General features: G+C 36.4%; 2 protein-coding genes across 2 annotated transcripts; both read left to right on the forward strand.

Moving 5' to 3' along the window:
- Positions 1–14,618: 14,618 nt before the first annotated feature.
- On the forward strand, positions 14,619–15,176 carry LOC128870172 (uncharacterized). Its single transcript, XM_054112767.1, has one exon. It carries the CDS (start codon positions 14,619–14,621, stop codon positions 15,174–15,176), a length of 558 nt encoding a protein of 185 aa, XP_053968742.1.
- Positions 15,177–16,209: 1,033 nt separating this feature from the next.
- LOC128870173 (ATP-dependent DNA helicase pif1-like) lies at positions 16,210–16,980 on the forward strand. Its single transcript, XM_054112768.1, has one exon. It carries the CDS (start codon positions 16,210–16,212, stop codon positions 16,978–16,980), a length of 771 nt encoding a protein of 256 aa, XP_053968743.1.
- The last annotated feature ends 4,184 nt before the right edge of the window (positions 16,981–21,164 follow it).

Consider the following 21,164-nt stretch of genomic DNA (forward strand, 5'->3'; position numbering starts at 1 on the left):
AGCATCAAAATGTAAATTTTCACTTACACTTTCACTATCTGAACTCATTTTTGCAACTAATCAAACAAGCGGTTTGATCTCAGCTAACTCGAGTTCAAGGTATTTGCTCTATCTCATTTTTATGCATACCAAATTGAGCACGAGTTCGGTCGGTTTGCTCGAACTCACCTACTTGAGATAGATCTCACCAGACTCTACTCGAGGAAATGCTCACTTATTATGCATAAGCCCCAATATATAATATAAAAACATACTGCGATATAGACGCTTTAATACTGCAAGACAATACATCTTGTGCTATCTCAGTCCAACTTTTGTTTTGCAAATATAAATACAAGCAAAATGAAAACATAAAAATAATGAAAACAACTTCTTCTTCTTAATTGGCGCGATAACCGCTTACGCGATTTTGGCCGAGCTTAACAAAGCGCGCCAGTCGTTTCTTTCTCGTGCTAACCGGCGCCAGTTGGACACACCAAGTGAAGCCAAGTCCTTCTCCACCTGATCTTTCCAACGCAGAGGAGGCCTTCCTCTTCTTCTGCTACCACCAGCTGGTACCGCATCGAATACTTTCAAAGCCGGAGCGTTTGTATCCATTCGGACGACATGACCCAGCCAACGTAGCCGCTGGATCTTTATTCGCTGCGCTATGTCTATGAGCTCATACAGCTCATCGTTCCATCGCCTGCGATATTCGCCGTCGCCAACGTGCAAAGGTCCAAAAATCTTACGCAGAATCTTTCTCTCGAACACTCCAAGCGTCGCTTCATCGGATGTTGTCATCGTCCACGCTTCTGCGCCATACGTTAGGACGGGCATGATGAGAGTCTTGTAGAGTGTTAGTTTTGTTCGTCGAGAGAGGACTTTACTGCTCAGTTGCCTACTTAGTCCAAAGTAGCACTTGTTGGCAAGAGAGATTCTACGTTGGATTTCAAGGCTGACATTGTTATCGGTGTTAATGCTGGTTCCTAAATAAACGAAGTCTTTTACAACCTCGAAATTATAACTGTCTACAGTGACGTGAGTGCCGATACGCGAGTGCGCCGACTGTTTGTTTGAAGACAGGAGGTACTTCGTTTTGTCCTCGTTCACCACCAAACCCATTCGCTTTGCCTCTTTATCCAGTTTGGAGAAGGCAGAACTAACAGCGCGGTTGTTAAGGCCGAATAAAAACAACTAGTGAAAATATTTACCATTTAAAATGCCTGTGGGGCGCTCTCCTCCCAAAGAGAGGTCCCGCTCACCAGGGCAAAAGCAACTAACAACCGCCGTTAACTCTATACCCACAACTCCTCTCTCATGGCATGAGCAATGCCAAACTCCAATTGATTTAATCAGCATTTCTCATCCCACCACCTGTCTGGTAGCTCTTACAGCGCAACAACAATCACAACAGTTACAACATCAGCATCAACAAGCCGAGCCCCTTCTACAAACTCTTCAATTTTCCCATACTCGCCAATCATGTCTGCATGCCCAAACATAGTTATGCAGGCAAAAGCAGGTGAGAACAACAGAGAATTTTTTCTTCCACAGAGAACACGTAATTCTCCAGATAACAATACAGAAACAACAAAAACCACCAAAAAACATAAAACATTAACAAACCAAAAAACAATTACAACCTACTGGTTAAGTAAACCGACAAATAACAAATCAATCCCGCATACTCTGACATCGAACAGATTTGATATACTCTCTCTTGATGATGAAAAAGAAAAAGTAACACAAAACAGTGGGACAAACAACACAAATGAGCAACATAAAACTAAAACTCCAAAACCACCACCTATATTTGTACAGAATGTTGAATACGTTAAATATTTAACCGATGCGCTAAACAAACTTCCGAATTGCGTTTTTGAACTGAACGTCCTGCAAAAGAATGAAGTAGAAATTCAACCCAAAAAGTCATATCACTATACACAAATCGCTAAATTATTAAAAGAAAAAAATACTTAGCATTATATATATATATAAGCCCAAAGAGCAAAGGGGTTTTAAAGTGATACTGAGGGACTTGCACAACTCCTCAGATAAAGGTGAAATTGTAAAAGAATTAGGTGAACTTGGACATGAGGTTACAAATATTCATAATATCTTACACGCTACTACCAAAGCACATTTGCCACAGTTTACACTTGAATTAAAAACCAAACCCAACAACAAAGATATATACACTATTACACATCTACTACATTGCAAAATTAAATTTGAGCCTCCTTATTAAAAACGCACTTTGCCTCAATGCACAAACTGTCAAAAATACGGTCACACAAAAAATTTTTGTTCCAAACATCTGTGTGCTTCAAATGTGCTGGAAGTCATAAAGCCATAGGATGTCCAGTAAAGGACTTTAACGAAATAAAATGTGCTCTTTGTGGTAAAATCCACTCAGCCAATTACAAGGACTGTATGATATATGAATCATTAAAAATACAGCAATTTCCAAGTCTCAGACAGAAAAATCCCACTACAATTACAAACACAGAAGAAAAAGTTGCATCACAAACTACACTAGACAATGTGACAACCCAACACAGTACTACAACACCATATTTATCTTACACCCAAGTAACAGCCATAAACACTAAAAATGATGCTTAATCTTCTGGAACAACTATAACTATAAATTAAGAATTGTCCTGTGGAACGCTAATGGTCTAAGCTAACATGCACTGGAACTAAAAACATTCCTAAAAAATAATACAGGGTTTTATTGAAAAGTAATGAGCCTTCCCGCGCGGTGCGTCTGCCAAGCGATCAACCGAATCGGCTGGTGGGGGAAAATGATCGTTGGACCTTCCCCTTCCACTAGAAACCGGTCCCAGTTCGCTGGCAACAGCGGTGCAGTCAACATCGCTCCGCGCGTGAAAGCTGTTTTAAAAGTGTGTTAGGATTTTACAGTGGCGAAAATGCAGCGATCGTTGGAGAAACGCTGCTCGATCAAATTTTGCGTAAAGCTAAACTAAACAAGTACCGAAACCATTGGGCTACTCAAGGAGGCTTACGGAGACCAGTCTCTGTCCAGTGCCCAGGTAAAACGGTGGCACAAGTCATTCAAGAAAGGCCGGGAGGACGTCGAAGACGAACAGCGATCTAGAGGGCCTTCGACGACGCAAACAGGCGCACACCGCCTTCTTCTGCACCTCTCCATTGGCCAAGATGGGGGTTCCGGTGCTTCCCCACCTTCTCTACAGCCCAGACCTGTCTCCTACGGACTTCTTCTTGTTCCCGCGCCTGAGAAGAAAGCTGAAGGGGAGGCGTTTCGACTCCATCGAGGCGATCCAAAAACTGTGACAGCCGAATTGAACGCGATTCCAGCGGATGCGTATAAAAAATGTTTCCTGCAGTGGAAGGACCGCGGTTTATTGACGCTCAAGTGTCCTATTTTGCAGAATATTATTGTTGTATAAGCCAAAAGGTTTAATAAAACTGCTTAAAAAAATAAGGCTAATTACTTTTCAATCAAACCCCGTAACATAGACGCAGCTCTAATATCTGAAACACATTTCACAGATAGAAATTACTTAACCCTTTCGATCCCAACTTTTTTCCTGTGGAACGAAAATTTTTTTTTAATTTGTATCCTTTTGTATTTGTTTAAGAAGCAATTGCCCAAATTTTTGAGTCGTCACTACCCACGGTTTGAGCGCTGCCGAATGTTGCTTGTGAGCAACTTTGGGCAATGGTGGTATACAAAATATTTTTTTCTTTCGAACAACTTTTAATGATTTTTATTTATTTTGCAAAATTAGGTATTATAAGACAAAAAACAATTTTTATTGTTATTACTGCAAAGGTGCACTTTGTATTTAAGGCATTTGGACATTGGGGCTCCTGCCTTGCACAATCCGCAACGTCCCTTTTCACTAAAGACTACCCAATGTTCCATTTTATCGTATCGCTGTGAGACTGAAGGATTCGGTTAGAACCTGTACTTTTTCGACTGTTGGGAAGACACGCTGCTTGACGGGGAGCCCAGGGATACTATGCATTTGCCTCGGGCTTATCAAGTTTAAATGCTTTCTCCATGAGCATGTCAGCAAAATCAACCCCTCCCATACTCTTATTGTAAGAAGCAACAATCGCAGGTCTTGCAACATCAATATAAGCTTTTTCTTTTGGATTCCAACCTTTGCATATACCAACAGGTTCGATGCTTTCACACGAGGATATAAGTTGAACGGGCTTATTGTCAAACCACTTGACGCATACAATATCATTGTTGATTTCACATTTCATATCGAAAGATCCTCTTCCACGCTTTTTTAACTCAGCATCTGAAAGTAGCTGGCAATTGCTTATGCGGTTTTTACGTACAGTTCCTGTTGTCAATATGCCCATTTCTTTCAACGAGATCAGAAGGCTTGCTGACGTAAACCAATTATCGAAATAAAGCTTAAAATGTTTGTCCTTAGGAAGACCTTTTGCCAAATATAAAACTGTATCCAAAGATTGGTCCAATCCATAAGCAGGACAAGTACTTTCACTAACATACAACGTAAAGTCGTACACTAATCCAAAGGTTGTATTGTTTAAATGACGATGGACCTGTAGCAAAAATTTAAACTAAAATTCTCATTATGTCCTTTATGAATGTATACCTTTGAACGCAATGATTTGTTCATCAATACTTCGATGTTCTTCCTGGGGTTGCTTTCCAAAACTTCTTTGAGACTGTCAAATCGCCTCTTTTGGATTGTTTAGTGTTATCGTTGAAATGTAAATATTGTTTTATTTTTTCAAACTTTCCGCGCGGCATTGAATCTGTTATAGCGGTAAGATTTAAATTTTTTGACTATTAAATTTTGAGTTGAGGCAATTTTATTTATTTATTTATTTATTTATTTATTTATTGTCTTTGAATGAATACATTCTTACAGACTATATTAAGCTAATGTACAATAGTTTATTAGTTACTAAGAAAAGAACGATTTAAGATGATTGACTAAGATGCCATACGGCCATGTAAAATCAGCACCAGAAGAATTGAAAAACATATTTAAATCTGAACATGCCCTAGGAATCGGAGCATTCATCCCATAGTTGGTTCTCGAGAAGCCAATTTTAAAGGTTTCGTACTGTCGGAGCCTCATATTGGGTATATTAAATTGAATTTTACTTAAGAGGGAAGGACAATCAATAGATCCAGAAATAATACGAATAATAAATGAGCACGATAGAATAGACCGTCTGCTATCAAGTGGTTTTAAGTCAATTAGTAAACATCGAGAGCGGTACGATGGTACAGGTTCAGAAAAGTTTAAAGATCGGAGCGCAAAACGAAGAAAGACTTTCTGCACTCTCTCAATCCGATTAGACAGACCTATTTGGTACGGTCTCCAAATAATAGCGGCATACTCTAATCTTGATCTAACAAAAGCACAATACAATGTTTTGAGAGTGTGTGGGTTGGTAAATGCAGAACAATTTCGGCGAACGAATGCTAGCATCGCATATGATCGTCTTATGACGTGGTTAACATGGCTGGTGAAATTCAGCTTAGAGTCGAAAATAACGCCTAAGTCTTTAATTTCCTCAACGGATTGCAAAGGTAAGCCAGCAATATTATACGAAGTATGCAAAGTGTTGTTTGATTTAGCATATTTTACGTGAAAGCATTTGCTAATATTTAGTGACAGATGGTTTAAATAGCACCAGTTCCGGACATTGTGCAAGTCGGTTTGCAACTTTTCAGAGTCCCTAACACTGTTAATCACCGCAAATATTTTAAGATCATCAGCATACAACAAGTGTTCTGCAAATGAAAAGCAAGAACCAATATCGTTAATAAAGAGTATAAAGAGGAGGGGTCCTAGAATACTTCCCTGTGGGACACCGGAGGATGCAATAAATGCACGGGATGTCGTATTATCGACGGCTACAACGCAGTGTCTGTTGGACAAATATGATTTGATCCAAGACAAAAAAGTGGAGTGTATACCCAATGATGCAAGCTTCGACAAGAGTATTCGGTGCGATACTTTGTCAAACGCTTTAGAGAAGTCTGTATAAATTGCATCAACTTGAGATCTGTTCTGGAAGGCTGAAATGCAGTAATCATTGAAAATAGACAAGTTAGTGACAGTGGAGCGACTTGCAACGAAACCATGTTGGTTGGTAGATATTAGGCCTTTGACAGCAAAATATAACTTATCATTTACTGTTATCTCAAAAAGTTTTGAGACAGACGAAAGCTTCGAAATCGGTCTGTAATTGCTAACATCGTTTTTATTTCCACTCTTAAATATAGGCGTAATGGAAGTAAATTTCCAGTCGTCAACAAAAATACCAGAGGACAACGATTTATTGAATATAATTGTAAGAGGCTCAGCGAGACACAAGCAATTCTTCAGCAAAATGCCCGAAAGGCCATCCGAGTCAGTTTTCGTTGTAGACTTAAGCTTCGTAATACCCTTGACGACATCAGTAACAGATAGGTACAAAGTCCCAAAATTTAGAGGTGAAAAACTATTAGAGGGCAAACTAGAATCGGAGTCTAGGTCGGGTTCAAAATTAGAGCAAAAAAAGTCAGCAAATAAATTGGCAGATTCTATGGCAGAATTTGCATATTTACCATTATAAAAAACATTGTTTGGCACCATTGAGCAAGACTTTTTTGATTTGATGAATTGCCAAAAGGCCTTCGAATCCGAAATAATATTGTTTTCGAAATTCAAGATGTAATTTCTATATAAGAACTTGTTCAAACAGTTAAACTCTTTTAAATGGCATTGAAATTTTGAGAAGTGCATTGGGTCTCCAGACCTTTTATACAGTTTAGAGAATTTGTTTTTTAGATTCTTTAGGTGCCTAAGCCGTTTGGTATGCCAAGGTGACTTATATACTTTCTTATGATAAATAGGAATGTGCTTCAAACAGAGCTCAGAAACCTTAGTCTTAAAAAAATGAAAACAAGAGGTAACATCATTGTCGTGGAAGGCATTACCCCAGTCAATACTTAATAAAATTTCGTTAAAAATTGAGAAGTCGCATAAGTTGTAGTTAAATTTGATGTTAGGCTCATCGGATACCTCAGAAAACTCATAAAATTCCAACTCAAGAGAAAGAGGAACATGATGTTTATCAGTTAAAGATATGGGAGCAATGCCTTCAGACAATGTGTAGTTGATGTTATTTGAAATGAACACTAGATCTAGGATTCTATTAAGGCTATTATAAAAACCATTGATTTGTGATAAATCAATGCTTAAAAAGCTATCAATGACATGAATTTCGGCTGAAGAATTTACATTAGAAGCCATAAAAGCAGCCGAGTTTCTAAGTGGGGACCAATTCAGGCGACATAAATTAAAATCACCGAGGACACAAAGATGACTGTCACCAGCTATGCTTGATGCTAATGACACAACATTGTCAGAATGTGCAAAGTATAAATGATCCGGACTATTCGGCGGAATGTAGGATGCACACACATAAACTGTTCCAGATGAGCCATAAACACGTACACAAAGCTGATCGATGAGTGTGTCAGAATTGGTAAGTGTAACCAATGATGCCCGAAATTTTCTCCGAACAGCAATGAGAACACCACCTCCTCTGGAACATCCAGATTTGACAGGGTCACGGTCTTTACGGAAAACATCGTACAAATTGAGGTCAAAAATTTCACAGTCGAAGAAATTTTCATTCAGCCAAGATTCAACGAATACAAAAATATCAAAATCTAAGAAAGAACTTTTCATATATACCGTGGAGCATTTAGTCCGAAGTCCAGATATATTTTGAAAATACAATTTTAATAACTTATTACTAGCGATGGAGTTAGCTGCAGAAGTTACGGAATTAGAGGCGGAGTGACGTCTTTTTGAAAAAAAGTGAATGGCCGAATTTTTACGTTCGTAGGCCATATATCCGCATTTAAAAGCTTATCATAGGAAAATTCAGATACGCCTAGCTTAAAGTTGATTTTCTTGAAATCCTTTACGAGGGTATCCTTTTTGATAAGCATATAGCAGGAAAGAAATTTGCGGTCAATTTCTGCATGTTTCGCAACATAATCAACAATATCGGCAGCTGTCACAGTGTTTGAGAAGGACGATATGTGCAGCCACTTCATGTTAGGAACTACACTTAATTCACTATTTTGGTTTGAACCAATAACTAAAGGTTGCTTAAGCTTTTTCCTATTAGCTCTAGTTACGGTTTTCCATTCACGTGTACGATTTGATGTAGGTGCAAGAGAAGTCGGCAATGCCGACGCTTTTCTGCAAGTTGATGTTGATGGGAGAACGGACGTAGTAGCAGCAGCAGCAGCAATTGGCGTCAGCTTCACTTTAGCTGTATTAGTAACAGCAGCGCTATAAGAGAGCGGCGCATCACCAGCAGCAGCATGAGAGTGCGAAGCAGAGGAAAACGAATTAGTCTCACCATGCGGAGCAGCAACAATAGGCACGTTTACAGGCGACGTAGCAGCAGTCACTGATAGTGATTCCTGTCTCTTCGATTTGCTTTTCGCATTTTTTGTGTTCCTTGCATGACACTCACATGCAAGAACACAAGCATTAAGGTCTTTCACCTCAGCGGTTAGCTGTACCAGAGCAGAGGAGACATCAACCGTTTGATGTTTTCGTAACTCCTTCACTTCTGCACACAAATCACTTATTTGCGAAATCAGCAACTGCTTATCCACTTTGAGAGAGCTAATTGCAGCCATCGCACGAGCATTTTCCGATCTCAGTGCAGCAATTTCTCTGATAATTGTATTCAGACTGAAATCTAAATTGTTTACGTCATCAGCTGATGTTGATTTCGGCAGTTGTTGATGTGGTGATAATTGTGTACTTAGATTAGCTGGATTCACAGGTACATTATCAGCAGTGGCAATTTCGTCATCCAGGTTAATGGGAGTTGATGGTGCTCGAAGGGATTGTCGTCGAGCAGCGGCACACTTATCACATATGAATTGCTTACCCGATTTAAGCAAGAATTCAAGGTCAACAGGTTGTAGGTTGACACAATTTAAATGAAAAAGGTCATTGCACTTGTCGCACTGCACTTTGTCTTGTGTACGCTCAACTTTGTTGGCACATAGACACGGCATTTTTAGATCAGTATATTATGCAATAGCCAAGAAGAATAATTTTATTAAAATAGAGTCACTGTCTCGCAAATAAAATTACACAATTTCGCATTTATGATGGTTTAGGATCATATTTAAAACTTCGATAGCGGAGCAATCAAAAAACACGACCGTTCACGTTCGCATACACAAGTTTTTAAAACACCCATCTACAACATAATACCAATATAGCGCTTAATATCTTCAACAGAGCATTTGAGCTCAATCTCGTTGTTTTGCACCGCATACAAATCTATTTGTTGTGTGATCAAATCAAAAACTTGGCCAGTAAAAAAAGTGCAAAAATATTCCACTGGCGTCATCACATCGTCGGCCTTCAAAGTATTTTCTTCCCAACTGGTCTCCGAAGGTACAAATGGCCTTTTTCTCCAGTTTAGTGTCTTGGGGTCAACTTTTTCAAAGCAATTATCAGCCACACAAGATTTCGGCTCTTATTCTTCGGCAATTATATTTTCGAGAAGGTCAATCTCTATAGTTTCTCCTCTTTGCACGATCCCTTCCAAATTCTTCTCTAGCACTGCAGAAATATCATCCATCTCGTCATCACTTTCATCGTTAGAAGAGGCATCCCAATCAAAGTTAAGAATCCTCTCAATATCGTCATTTGGCAATCCTTTCTCTTTCGGTCTCAGAACTAAGTACAAAAATATTTATTACCACAATGACCCAAGGTTGCCCACAAGCAACATTGCAACTTTCAAAATTACTCACCTGGTTAATATTTTTAACCAATCAAATTTAAAATCAGTTTCGTAAAGTTAAATCCTTGCTAAAAACATGGCTTTGAAAACTCTTTTTTATTTCACAACAATATTTTCTGCGCTGCGCTTACTGTTTATTCAACATAACTTCGCTAAATGATCTACAAATGATATTTTTTTACTCATATTTTGAGTAGATACTTAAAAGTACAGTTATTATTTATAACGAACACACAAAAATAAAACGAACGCTTTCCGTAAGCTGTTAAACCGCCGAAGTTGCTCACAGGCAACGTTGGGTCGAAAGGGTTAAACATTCCTAACTATACTATTTATCACACCAATCACCCTGATGACAAGGCACATGGTGGAACGGCAGTAATTATAAACAAAGACATTAACTGCATTGATGTGAACCACTATAGACAGGATTAATTGCAAGCGACATCTATACAAATTGAGGACTTTAATGGACATTTAACCCTTTTTGCCATATACTGCCCTCCTAAATATAAAAATTCTAAGACACTATACTTTGACTTTCTTAAAACTCTTGAAGACCGTTTTATTGCAGGCGGAGATTACAATGCAAGGAATACCTTTTTGGGGATCCAGAATAACAAACACGAAATATCTGTTCACCAGATATTAAAAAAAGGCTGAATATAGCAACAAAAGAATTTAAAGATATATTAAAAGTGGACAAGGATGAAAAATTTGAAAAATATATCGCATCACTGGGAGCTACTAGAGCTACAAACTATACACTATGGAAGGCCTGCAAGAAAACCGACTACGCAGTTATGTACCAACCCCCTCTAAGGCCAAATACAAATTCTTGGGCGAAAACACGAAAAGAAAAAGCAAAAATACTCGCTGATCATTTTAAAAAACATTTACAAATCAACATAACAACCCAGAGATTGACAATTCTGAATTTCATGCTCACCTCACAAATAACATAAATATACCAATCAAGAAAATAACTTCAAAAGAAATACGAATAGCAATTGAGACAAAAATTGAAGCAAATAAAGAATATGACGGAGTCACAGGAAGGATTCTAAAGGAGTTACCTGACAAAGCCACAGAAATAGATTTAACTCAGAATTACGAATGAAGTATTTTGCACTGCCTTGGAAGGTTGCTGAAATCATCGCAATACGCAAACCTAATAAAGACGCCTCTGAAGCTTCTTCATATAGACCAATTAGTTTATTACCATCATTGTCTAAACTTTTGGAGAAGCTTAAATTGACCGCCTTGACCCCATACTACAGGCGAGACATTTATTTCCTTCACACCAATTCGGATTTCGTAGAAAACATTCAACAATAGAACAGGTACATATATTAACAAATAAAATATTGTCAGAAATTGATAAAAGAAACACATGCGTCACTGTGTTCGACAGCGTGTGGCACAAGGGTTTAATATTTAAACTTAAACAGTATCTTCCACTCGACTACTATTTGTTAATGTAAAGCTATTTAGCAAACAAATACTTTTATGTGAAATATAGAGACAAATACTCTAATATTCAACTCATTGAAGCCGGTGTACTTCAGGTCAGTGTACTATGTGCTGTACACAGCTGATATTCCCCTGCCTGCAAGTATCTAGGCAATACGGCATAGAAATATGGGGAACTGCAAGTAAAAGTAACATTAACATTATTCAACGACTAGAATCAAAACTACTCAGAACTAAATATAATATAACCAATGCACCTTGGGACGTCCCAAACGAAGATATTCATCGCCATCAACAAAAATGGCAAACTCCAGGCGGCTCAAACGACCAACCGCAACACAGCTGATAACTAATATAGAACAATTTAAAGCTATGTACATACACTTGTAAACTCACACAATAACTTTACCAAAATGTAATATTGATAATGATTAATGTTATGAAATCAAAGCTGTAGAAAAATTACTTAGTGTCATATGACAGGTGTAATTAATAAAGGAGGCAAAAAAAATTTTAAATTATAATTCCTTTAAAATTGTGTTTTAGGTTTTTTTGTTTTTCGATAAGTAGAAATTCTTTTTTTGGTATAAAATAGTTCATACTGGTTACTGATTTTTATATAAATCATTCAAAAAGGAAATGTGTACATATAAACAAGCACATAAATCTCTTTAATCAAATCTAAGCTACATATATTGATGAGAAAATATCATTCTAACATCCGTCCAGAAACCAAAAGCGCATACACACATATTGTATATATAAAAATGAAACTCGTTTTCCTTGGTCACGGCATCACGCGTGATGGCTGGACCGATTTCACCAATTCTTTTTTTGTTGTATTTGTTATTATTAGGAGAAGGTTCTTACGAAAAAAAATATTAAGAAAATCTTTCAAAAATATTGAAAAATATACATTTAATTTTGCATATTTAAAAAAACGCGCGTAACGAATGTCATGGCATTCACAGCCATAGAATATTTTAAAAGAGCATCGTTTGTTCGGAAACGTAATTACTTAATTAAATTCGAGGATCATTTGTTCGGAAACTTGGTTACTTAATTAAATTCTAATTTAAAAAAATCTGTGGTAATCTGTGATAGTGATGTGCCAACTCGGAAAAAATATTACTCGATTTAACTCGAGTGAAATCCAATCATTTATTTAAGTATTTAAAATAATATTACATAGACTATATGCAATATTTTAAAAGAGCATCGTTTGTTCGGAAACGTAATTACTTAATTAAATTCGAGGATCGTTTGTTCGGAAACGTGATTACTTAATTAAATTCTGTGGTAATCTGTGATAGTGATGTGCCAACTCGGAAAAAATATTACTCGATTTAACTCGAGTGAAATCTAATCATTTATTTAAGTATTTAAAATAATATTTACTATCAGTTAAACTATTTTTATAATCAGCAATCACAATATTTTCAAGAAAATAAGACAATTAGTATTACAAAGAATATTTTTTCCTTAGTTAAATTATATGTTCGAATTTTTTTTCGAACTCGAGTTAGAGAGAATTCAAGTCGAGTAGATTCAAGTTACGTCCAACTCGAGTACACTCGGGTTAGGCACCCGAGTTAATCATCACTAATCTGTGACATCACACCCATAACCGCGCCAACAATAAGTTTAACAAGTTTTTGATAAAGTTTGTTTTGTTTTGAAGACTAAAAAGATTTTTGTTTGCTAATAAGTATTTGTTAATCACGGTAAGTTCACAGCTTCATATTGATTTTTAGTAACTTTTGGTGACTACACAATACTACAATTTGGTATACATGGTTATATAGAAAATGTATGAGAGCTTTTTATTTTCAGTTGCATTTTCGTTTTTAACAATGCCACCAACCAGACATACAAGCTTAGGCCGCAGAACTCGAAATACGGCAAGTCAAGGAAATATAAGAGCAAATCAAACTGATGAGCAACGCGAAGCGCGAAATGAACTTCAACGGAATCGATATCAAGATAAAAATGTTGCGTTAAATCCCCACAGTTATAATGTGGCAATTCATTACAGTTCAGAGCAAATTGTTGCTGTTGGACTAATGAATATTGTGTGTCCACATTGCAAGGCATTGAAATTCAAAAATCAAGCCCCTGGATTGTGTTGCGCCAGCGGCCAAGTCAAATTGACGCCATTGGTACCGCCACCAGAGCCACTACATTCATTGGTTTCTGGAATTGGACCAGAATCTTATCCTTTTTTGACTCATATCCAGTAGTACAATAATTGCTTTCAAATGACATCATTTGTGGCAACAAAAGCTATTCGAGACAATTTTATGCCTACTTTCAAAGTAAGTAAGTATAATGGCAAACATTTTTTTAGTTTTACAACCATGTAGCTGGTGCAAAATATGTTGAGTCAGTGATGTGTTTATTTTGTAAACAATAAGTCAAATACATAATAATAGTCTATAATTCAATGACTTAATCAGCAACATTTTATAACATGTTGTATTTTATAGTGGCATGAGTAAGGTGTTCCAATACTTGGTAAAGCCTACTACCTAAAGCTGCCATGGAAGGCTGTTTAATGTCGATGTTTAAAGTAGTTTAAATTTGAAATGATGTAAAGTATTGTACACAATTACCCGTATACATATTTATATTCTTGCTGATTCAGGGTCAAATATATCATCAAACAGGTTCCTTATTGCCAGTGCCTGGTAAAGACTATAAATTTTTGCAAATATATTTTATGGGCAATTCAGCAAGAGAAGTCGATCAGCGTTGCGCACACAACAACTCAGTGAAAAGATCCATTGTGGAACAACTTCAAACATTTTTCCATCAACACAATGAATTAGTTGCATTATTCACAACTGCATTAGATTTAGAAAACCGAGACATTGTTTTACATCGGCGGAACGATCAGTTTCAGCGTGTGTCTGAAACACATCGATCATATGATGCCTTACAATATCCTATCTTATTTTGGCAAGGTGAAGACGGCTATCATTTTTCAATGAAGATCATAAATCCAGTTACAGGTAAATTATTAACAATATGTTTACTACATTAAAATATATGTTTACTAACTTTAAATTTATATTATTAACACAAAAAATTGTTTACTGGTGCTGACACGAACAAAAAAGTTAGTTCAATGAATTATTATTCATACAGACTGATGGTTCGGGAAAATGAGGACAATCACACCTTAAAATGTCGGCGTCTATTTCACCAATATGCGGTGGATATGTATATGAAAGTTGAAACTGAACGATTGACATTTATCAGGTTGAACCAGGCAAAACTTCTTTCCGAGGAATACATTCATCTTCGGGATGCCATTAATGCTGATGGAAATGCACAGAATGTTGGCAGAACAACTATTACTACATTATGGCACACCAGATTTGTTTATCACATTCACATGCAATCCAAAGTGGACAGAAATTCAACAAGAATTATTTACTAGCCAATCACCCATGGATCGCCACGATATCACTGCTAGGGTGTTCAAAATGAAATTAAAATCACTCATGGATTTTATTGTTAAGCCTCGCGTGTTCGGCGAGACGCGTTGTTGGATGTACTCAGTTGAGTGGCAAAAACGCGGATTACCACATGCACATATCCTCATTTGGTTGGTTGAGAGGATAAGACCGAATGAAATTGATCATGTGATATCAGCAGAAATTCCCGATTATAATGAAGACCCACTGTTAAATGAGGTTATTACAAAAAATATGATTCATGGTCCATGTGGAATATTAAATCCCATTTCTCCGTGTATGGATGAAGGAAAATGTTCAAAACGCTACGCAAGACAATTAGTAGCAGAAACTATATTATTACTGGAAATGATGGATATCCACTTCATCGCCGCCGATCCATTGATGACAACGGAAAGTCAACAACAGTCAAAGTAAATCGACAGGACATTGAATTTGATAACCGTTGGGTTGTTCCGTTTTCGCCATGACTCTGCAAGGCATATAAAGCACACATAAATACATTCGCAAGTATGTGAAGGTAGTGATATGGCTGTCTTCGGAGTTGCTGCCGAAAATTCAAAATATGAAGTCACTCAATATCAAATGGGCAGCTATGTTAGTAGTAACGAAGGCATGTGGCGTATATTTTCGTATCCTATACAGGAACGACACCCTACTGTTGTTCACTTGGCCGTACATTTGGAAAATGGTCAACGGGTGTATTTTACAGATGCAAACGTATTACAACGAGTTGACAGGCCACCATCGACAACATTAACCAGCTTCTTTGAAATGTGCCAGAATTATGATTTTGCCAGAACGCTACTTTACTCCGAAATGCGAAGATATTATACATGGAATCAATCATCAAAAAAATTCCAACGACGAAAACGAGGACAGCCAGTTCCAGGTTATCCTCAAGTATTTTCCACCGATGCACTAGGCCGTCTTTATGCAGTCCATCCCAGTCAAGACGAGTGTTTTTATTTGCGTTTACTTTTAGTCAATGTTCGTGGTCTAACATCATTCCAACATCTGCGAACAGTTAATGGTGTATTTTGTGGCACATATAGAGAAGCCTGTCAACATTTGAGATTGTTAGAGAATGACTCTCATTGGGACCACACTCTCGAAGATGCTGTGATTTCGTCAAATGCTAAACAAATACGAACATTATTTTCTATAATTTTGTCTACATGCTTCCCATCAACACCGACTGATTTATGGCATAAATACAAAGATCATATGGCGGAAGATATATTGTATCAGATGCGCCTTAGAGCATCGAATGCAGATTTACAAATGAACGAAGAAATTCACAATGAAGCTTTAATTTTAATTGAGGACATGTGCTTGATGCTTACCAACAAAGTATTAACACAAATAGGAATGATAGCACCCAATGCACAACTCATTTGATCAAGAATTGAGACGCGAAGCCCAATACGATTCCGAAACATTGCGAAAAATGGTTGATAGAACAGTTCCCCTTTTAAATCAACAACAAAAATATGCCTACGATACACTCATGAAAGTAGTGAACGATGGAACTGGCGGATTTTATTTTTTAGATGCTCCTGGTGGAACTGGGAAAACGTTTTTGTTATCATTGATTTTGGCCACGATTCGATCGCAAAATGGAATTGCACTAGCCCTAGCTTCATCAGGGATTGCAGCTACGTTGTTGGAAGGCGGTCGAACAGCTCATTCAGCTCTCAAGTTGCCCTTGAACTTTCAAATAAATGAAACTCCAACTTGCAACCTTTCGAGGAATTCTGCCAAGGCCAAAGTGCTGCAGCAAACCAGATTGATCATTTGGGATGAATGCACGATGGCACACAAAAAATCTTTGGAGGCATTAGATCGCTCAATGCAAGATTTACGAAATAACAAAAACCGGTTTGGTGGTGCAATGATACTATTGGCAGGTGATTTTCGAGAAATATTGCCAGTTGTTCCACGCTCAACGCCAGCTGATGAACTAAATGCATGTTTGAAGTCGTCCATTTTATGGAAATACATTAAAACACTTAAATTGAGTATAAACATGAGAGTCGAATTGCAGGAGGACCAGTCTGGAGAAGTGTTTTCCAAACAACTACCCTATATTGGTAATGGTAATATTGCTGTTGATACATCATCTGGATACATTACATTCCCTACCAATTTTTGTAACTTTTGTGAATCAAAGACCGAACTCATGGAGATGGTGTTCCCTACATTGCTCAAAATTACGTAAATCACGTTTGGTTAAGCGAACGTGTTATATTGGCCGCATGTTGATGTGAACGAAATGAATTTTCAGATTCAAGAGAAAATAGCTGGCGAATCGAAGAATTACATATCAGTTGATTCCGTTACTAATGAAGATGAAGTTGTCAATTATCCAACAGAATTTTTAAATTCGCTGGAATTGCCCGGCTTACCACCTCATAATCTGCAAGTAAAAATCGGATCAGTAATTATTATGTTACGGAGCATAAACCAGCCACGTCTGTGTAATGGCACCCGGCTTGCGGTGAAGAAATTATTGAACAATGTCATCGAAGCCACAGTTTTAAAAGGAAAGTACAGAGGCGAAGTTGTTTTAATCCTACGCATCCCTATGATACCGAACGACATGCCATTCAGCTTTAAGCGTTTACAGTTTCCAGTGCGGCTTGCATTTGCAATATCAAGAAATAAATCGCAAGGGCAGTTGCTAAATGTATGTGGCATCAACCTAGAAAATCCATGTTTTTCACATGGCCAATTATATGTGTGTCCCGTGTCGGAAAACCGTCAGCATTATTTATTTACGCGCCAGAACATAAAACTAAAAATATAGTTTATCAAAAAGCATTAAAGTAGAGAGAAGCCGTGAAGGATACAGAGACTATTCTATTGCTTTCTAGAGCACGCGTGGTATTGAGCTCAGTGTTTACTTAAAAATGCCAAGTTGTTCAAAGCGATTTGTAGAAATATTAGTGAAATTATTGAATCCTATGGAATAAACACTATTATGAAAATATATTTTGCTTTTTTATTTAATTAAATTAGTAAAGTCCTTTTAAGGTATAGCGAGACCAGGGAATTATGGATTAATTTTTATATGGAGGATATTATAGATTCCAGTTCAAATTGAATAGGTACTCATACCTAAGATAGGCCAGCTATACAAAATAAAGTAGTGCATCATTACTACGCTAAGGCGGTAAGAAGTTCGCCGGGTCAGCTAGTATTGTATATATGTATATAAATATGCATACAAACTTTCAACGAACGCAGAATGTATGCCTATAGGTAAAACAGTAAAACGAATAAATGACCAATTTAGAACAGTCCATTAACAATTAGAAATTACCGCAAACTTGAGAGACATATGGTGGCACGGTAACTGTAAACATGTTTCTTTGTTCGATATTTTTATTTAATTTTTTATATTTGGTTTAATTATTGTAGAATTGATCTAAAATAGTATATTCAGGTTTTTCTAATACCTGTTATTTAGAATATTGTTATTATTCATACTTCTTTTGAATTGATTTATATATAAAACAGCCATAAAGGCAATGCATATGAATATGCATTCATATACATATGTATTTAATCTCTTCAGTCGAATCTGAACTATTTACTTATCATACATACACATATTGATGAGAAAATATTATAATATCCATCCAGAAGCCAAACGCGCATATAAAAATAAGGATATAAATGTATAAATTAATTATCACTACATTGATAATTAAAAAATTATAATTTTTTCCGGAGCAAGCTCCGTCTTTATTTTACAATTCTAAATTATTAACTGCACTTTACAAAACTTCTTAAAGCTAACTTAACTTATGCATTCCCTCATTCACTTGTTATGCCGCGTGACCATATTCGCGGAATTTCGCTTGTTGCCGTTCACACGGTTTATTGCAGACATAGCGTCAGCGAAAAGATCGAGCAACGGAGGTGGATCAACTTTCCGTAAATAGCGGGTAGTGGATAAACTTTTAACATAAGTAGCGTTAACTCCTCCCTTCTTAAAAACGATTGTCCTCGATCGTCTTATTAGAAATAGGGTAGGTCATGTAGTCGAAGATTTAAATAACTAACGACGCTTCCTAGTTGATTATTATTTGTGTTAATTGATGAGATTCAGTAAGGTGCTGGTCCTTAGGTCGACTAATTTGAATGGTTCCTTTGGCACTTCTTGGATGATTATTTTTGATGTGAGTTTTAGCCAAAATTTGAAGGTTATTATTATTGCTGTGAAGATTATTGCTAGTCCTATCATTGCGCTCTTGTTTATTGTCGAATCTGTTCTTAACAGATTTATCTTTTTCGTGTTGTTAATACATATGTAGTTCGTTGAGGGCTTCTAATGATAAGATGTTGATGTGTTCCCTTTCTAGCGGTGTTGTATAATCGCTGGTTCTGCTGTCAACGTAGACATTTCGATATTGGTGAAAGTTTCGTTATTGATGCTCAAGGATGTGTTGTGAAACTGTAAGTACCAGTAATTGTACGCTGCTCTTTTTCCGTTTTTAGTGTTCCATTGAAGCCGTTTAGTAAGATTATCCCGGGCTGTATTTCCTCAATTGTTGGTATGTGTTGATTATTACTTATTGTGCAAAATGATTTTCTACTGCTTAGTATTTGAGGGATGCAGGTGCTGTTACTAATATTAATTATGTTATTTCTCTCACAAACTTTTATTTCATTGTATTTCATACAATTATTTTTAATTCCATATATTTCATTTTTGTTTTTTAGTATTTCTTCGAAATCAAGTTTAGTAATTTCTTTATTTCTCTTAACTGGTCTTATTATAATATTCTTATAAGTAATATTGTTTGTTAGTGGTATTTTTACCAAATATAAAATTTTTGACTCCTTAGTTATTACGTTAACTTTTGCATACTCTAATGCTTCTTCTACTGATGCGAATGGCATTCTTTCTTCTTTTAATTTCATGATTGCTATCTCAATTTCTTTTTTATTCAACAATATTGTATTCAAAATTCCAATTTTAGCCCATTGAATGGCGTACTTAATGTTTACTAATTCTTCTTTAATAATTCTTATTTTACTTTACAGATTCAGAGTTATATCACTTATTACATAATTGTCTTTTTTTATCGAATTTGGTATGTAATTGATTTCCTAATGTTGTTAAGTTGTTAATTCTTTCATTGACAGCTTCATTAATCATTACTTGATCATTATTATTTTCCTTTAGCTTGTTCGGATCATTATTCAAAATTTCAAAATCTTCGCGGTCAGGAGTACCAGCAATGTACTTCCATGCCGTACCTAATGCATTAATAGCTCTCTTATTTCTAAATTCCATTTTTGGTTTCATGTTTGAAAGTATTACTAAAGATATGTCTATCTGAGATTTAAGGATGGGGTAGAAAAGGTTGTTAGCGGGAATATTCTTGTTGAGGTAGGTTACTACGTCTTTTAAAAAATTGTCGTATTGGTCCAGGTCAATATGGTGTATTATCTTGAATGTTCCTTCCTGTATTTTAGCTTGGCCGTCATTGATCGTTATTAGATGATTTTTCGAGTAGTCTAGTATTTCCATTTCTGTTACACTGTTTAACGATTCTATCGATTTTCGCTTGCATTTGTGGGAAGTAAAAGTTTCTTAAAATTTGTGCTTTGTTTTGCGACCATTTCTATGAGCGCGTTTGTCTTCTTTAATTATTTCATTATTCTGTTCTGTTTCGATAGGTAAGTCTTTCACTATGTTTCGTGCAAATCTTACTCTGCAGTTGCTAAAATAAATTGGGTAAATTTCTTGGTCTTTCAAGGTTTTGGGGACTTAAAAATTTATTATTGACTCTTCTTTTTTGGGGTTTGTTTTGAGACCGTTTTCCGAAATAATAAAACCTAAAAATTCTACTTCTGTTTTTAAGAATTCACATTTGTCAAGCTGAATTTTTAAATTTGCTTGTTTCAAGGTATCGAAAATTCTTTTAATATCATTAAAATGGGTTTCTTGGTCTTTACTGAATATAACAACGTCATCGATGTAAACATAACATCTTTTCCCTATGTGATCCCTTAATCATCAAGATCCTTTGGAAAATAGAAGGAGCACTCTTGAGACCGAAAGGTAATCGGGTGAATTCATATTTCCCATTATTCACCGAAAATGCTGTCTTCTCTATTTCTGATTTTTTTAAAGGAATCTGATGGAAGCCGCTCTTTAGATTGAGTACTGAAAATAATTTATTCTTTCCGAGTTCTGAAAGTACTCCATTTATTTCGGGGATTGGGTATTTATCGGCTATTGTTACTGAGTTTAGTTTCCTATAGTCTACCACCAGTCGGTATTTTTTCTCTCCTGGTTGAATAATACCGTCGCGGATATATTCCTTGTTTTTATTTCGCCTTTTACAGTGGTTGTAAACATCAGTTTTTCGTCTGGATCGCTAAACA

This window comes from Anastrepha ludens, chromosome X (genome assembly GCF_028408465.1).
Source record: "Anastrepha ludens isolate Willacy chromosome X, idAnaLude1.1, whole genome shotgun sequence".
NCBI lineage: Eukaryota > Metazoa > Arthropoda > Insecta > Diptera > Tephritidae > Anastrepha > Anastrepha ludens.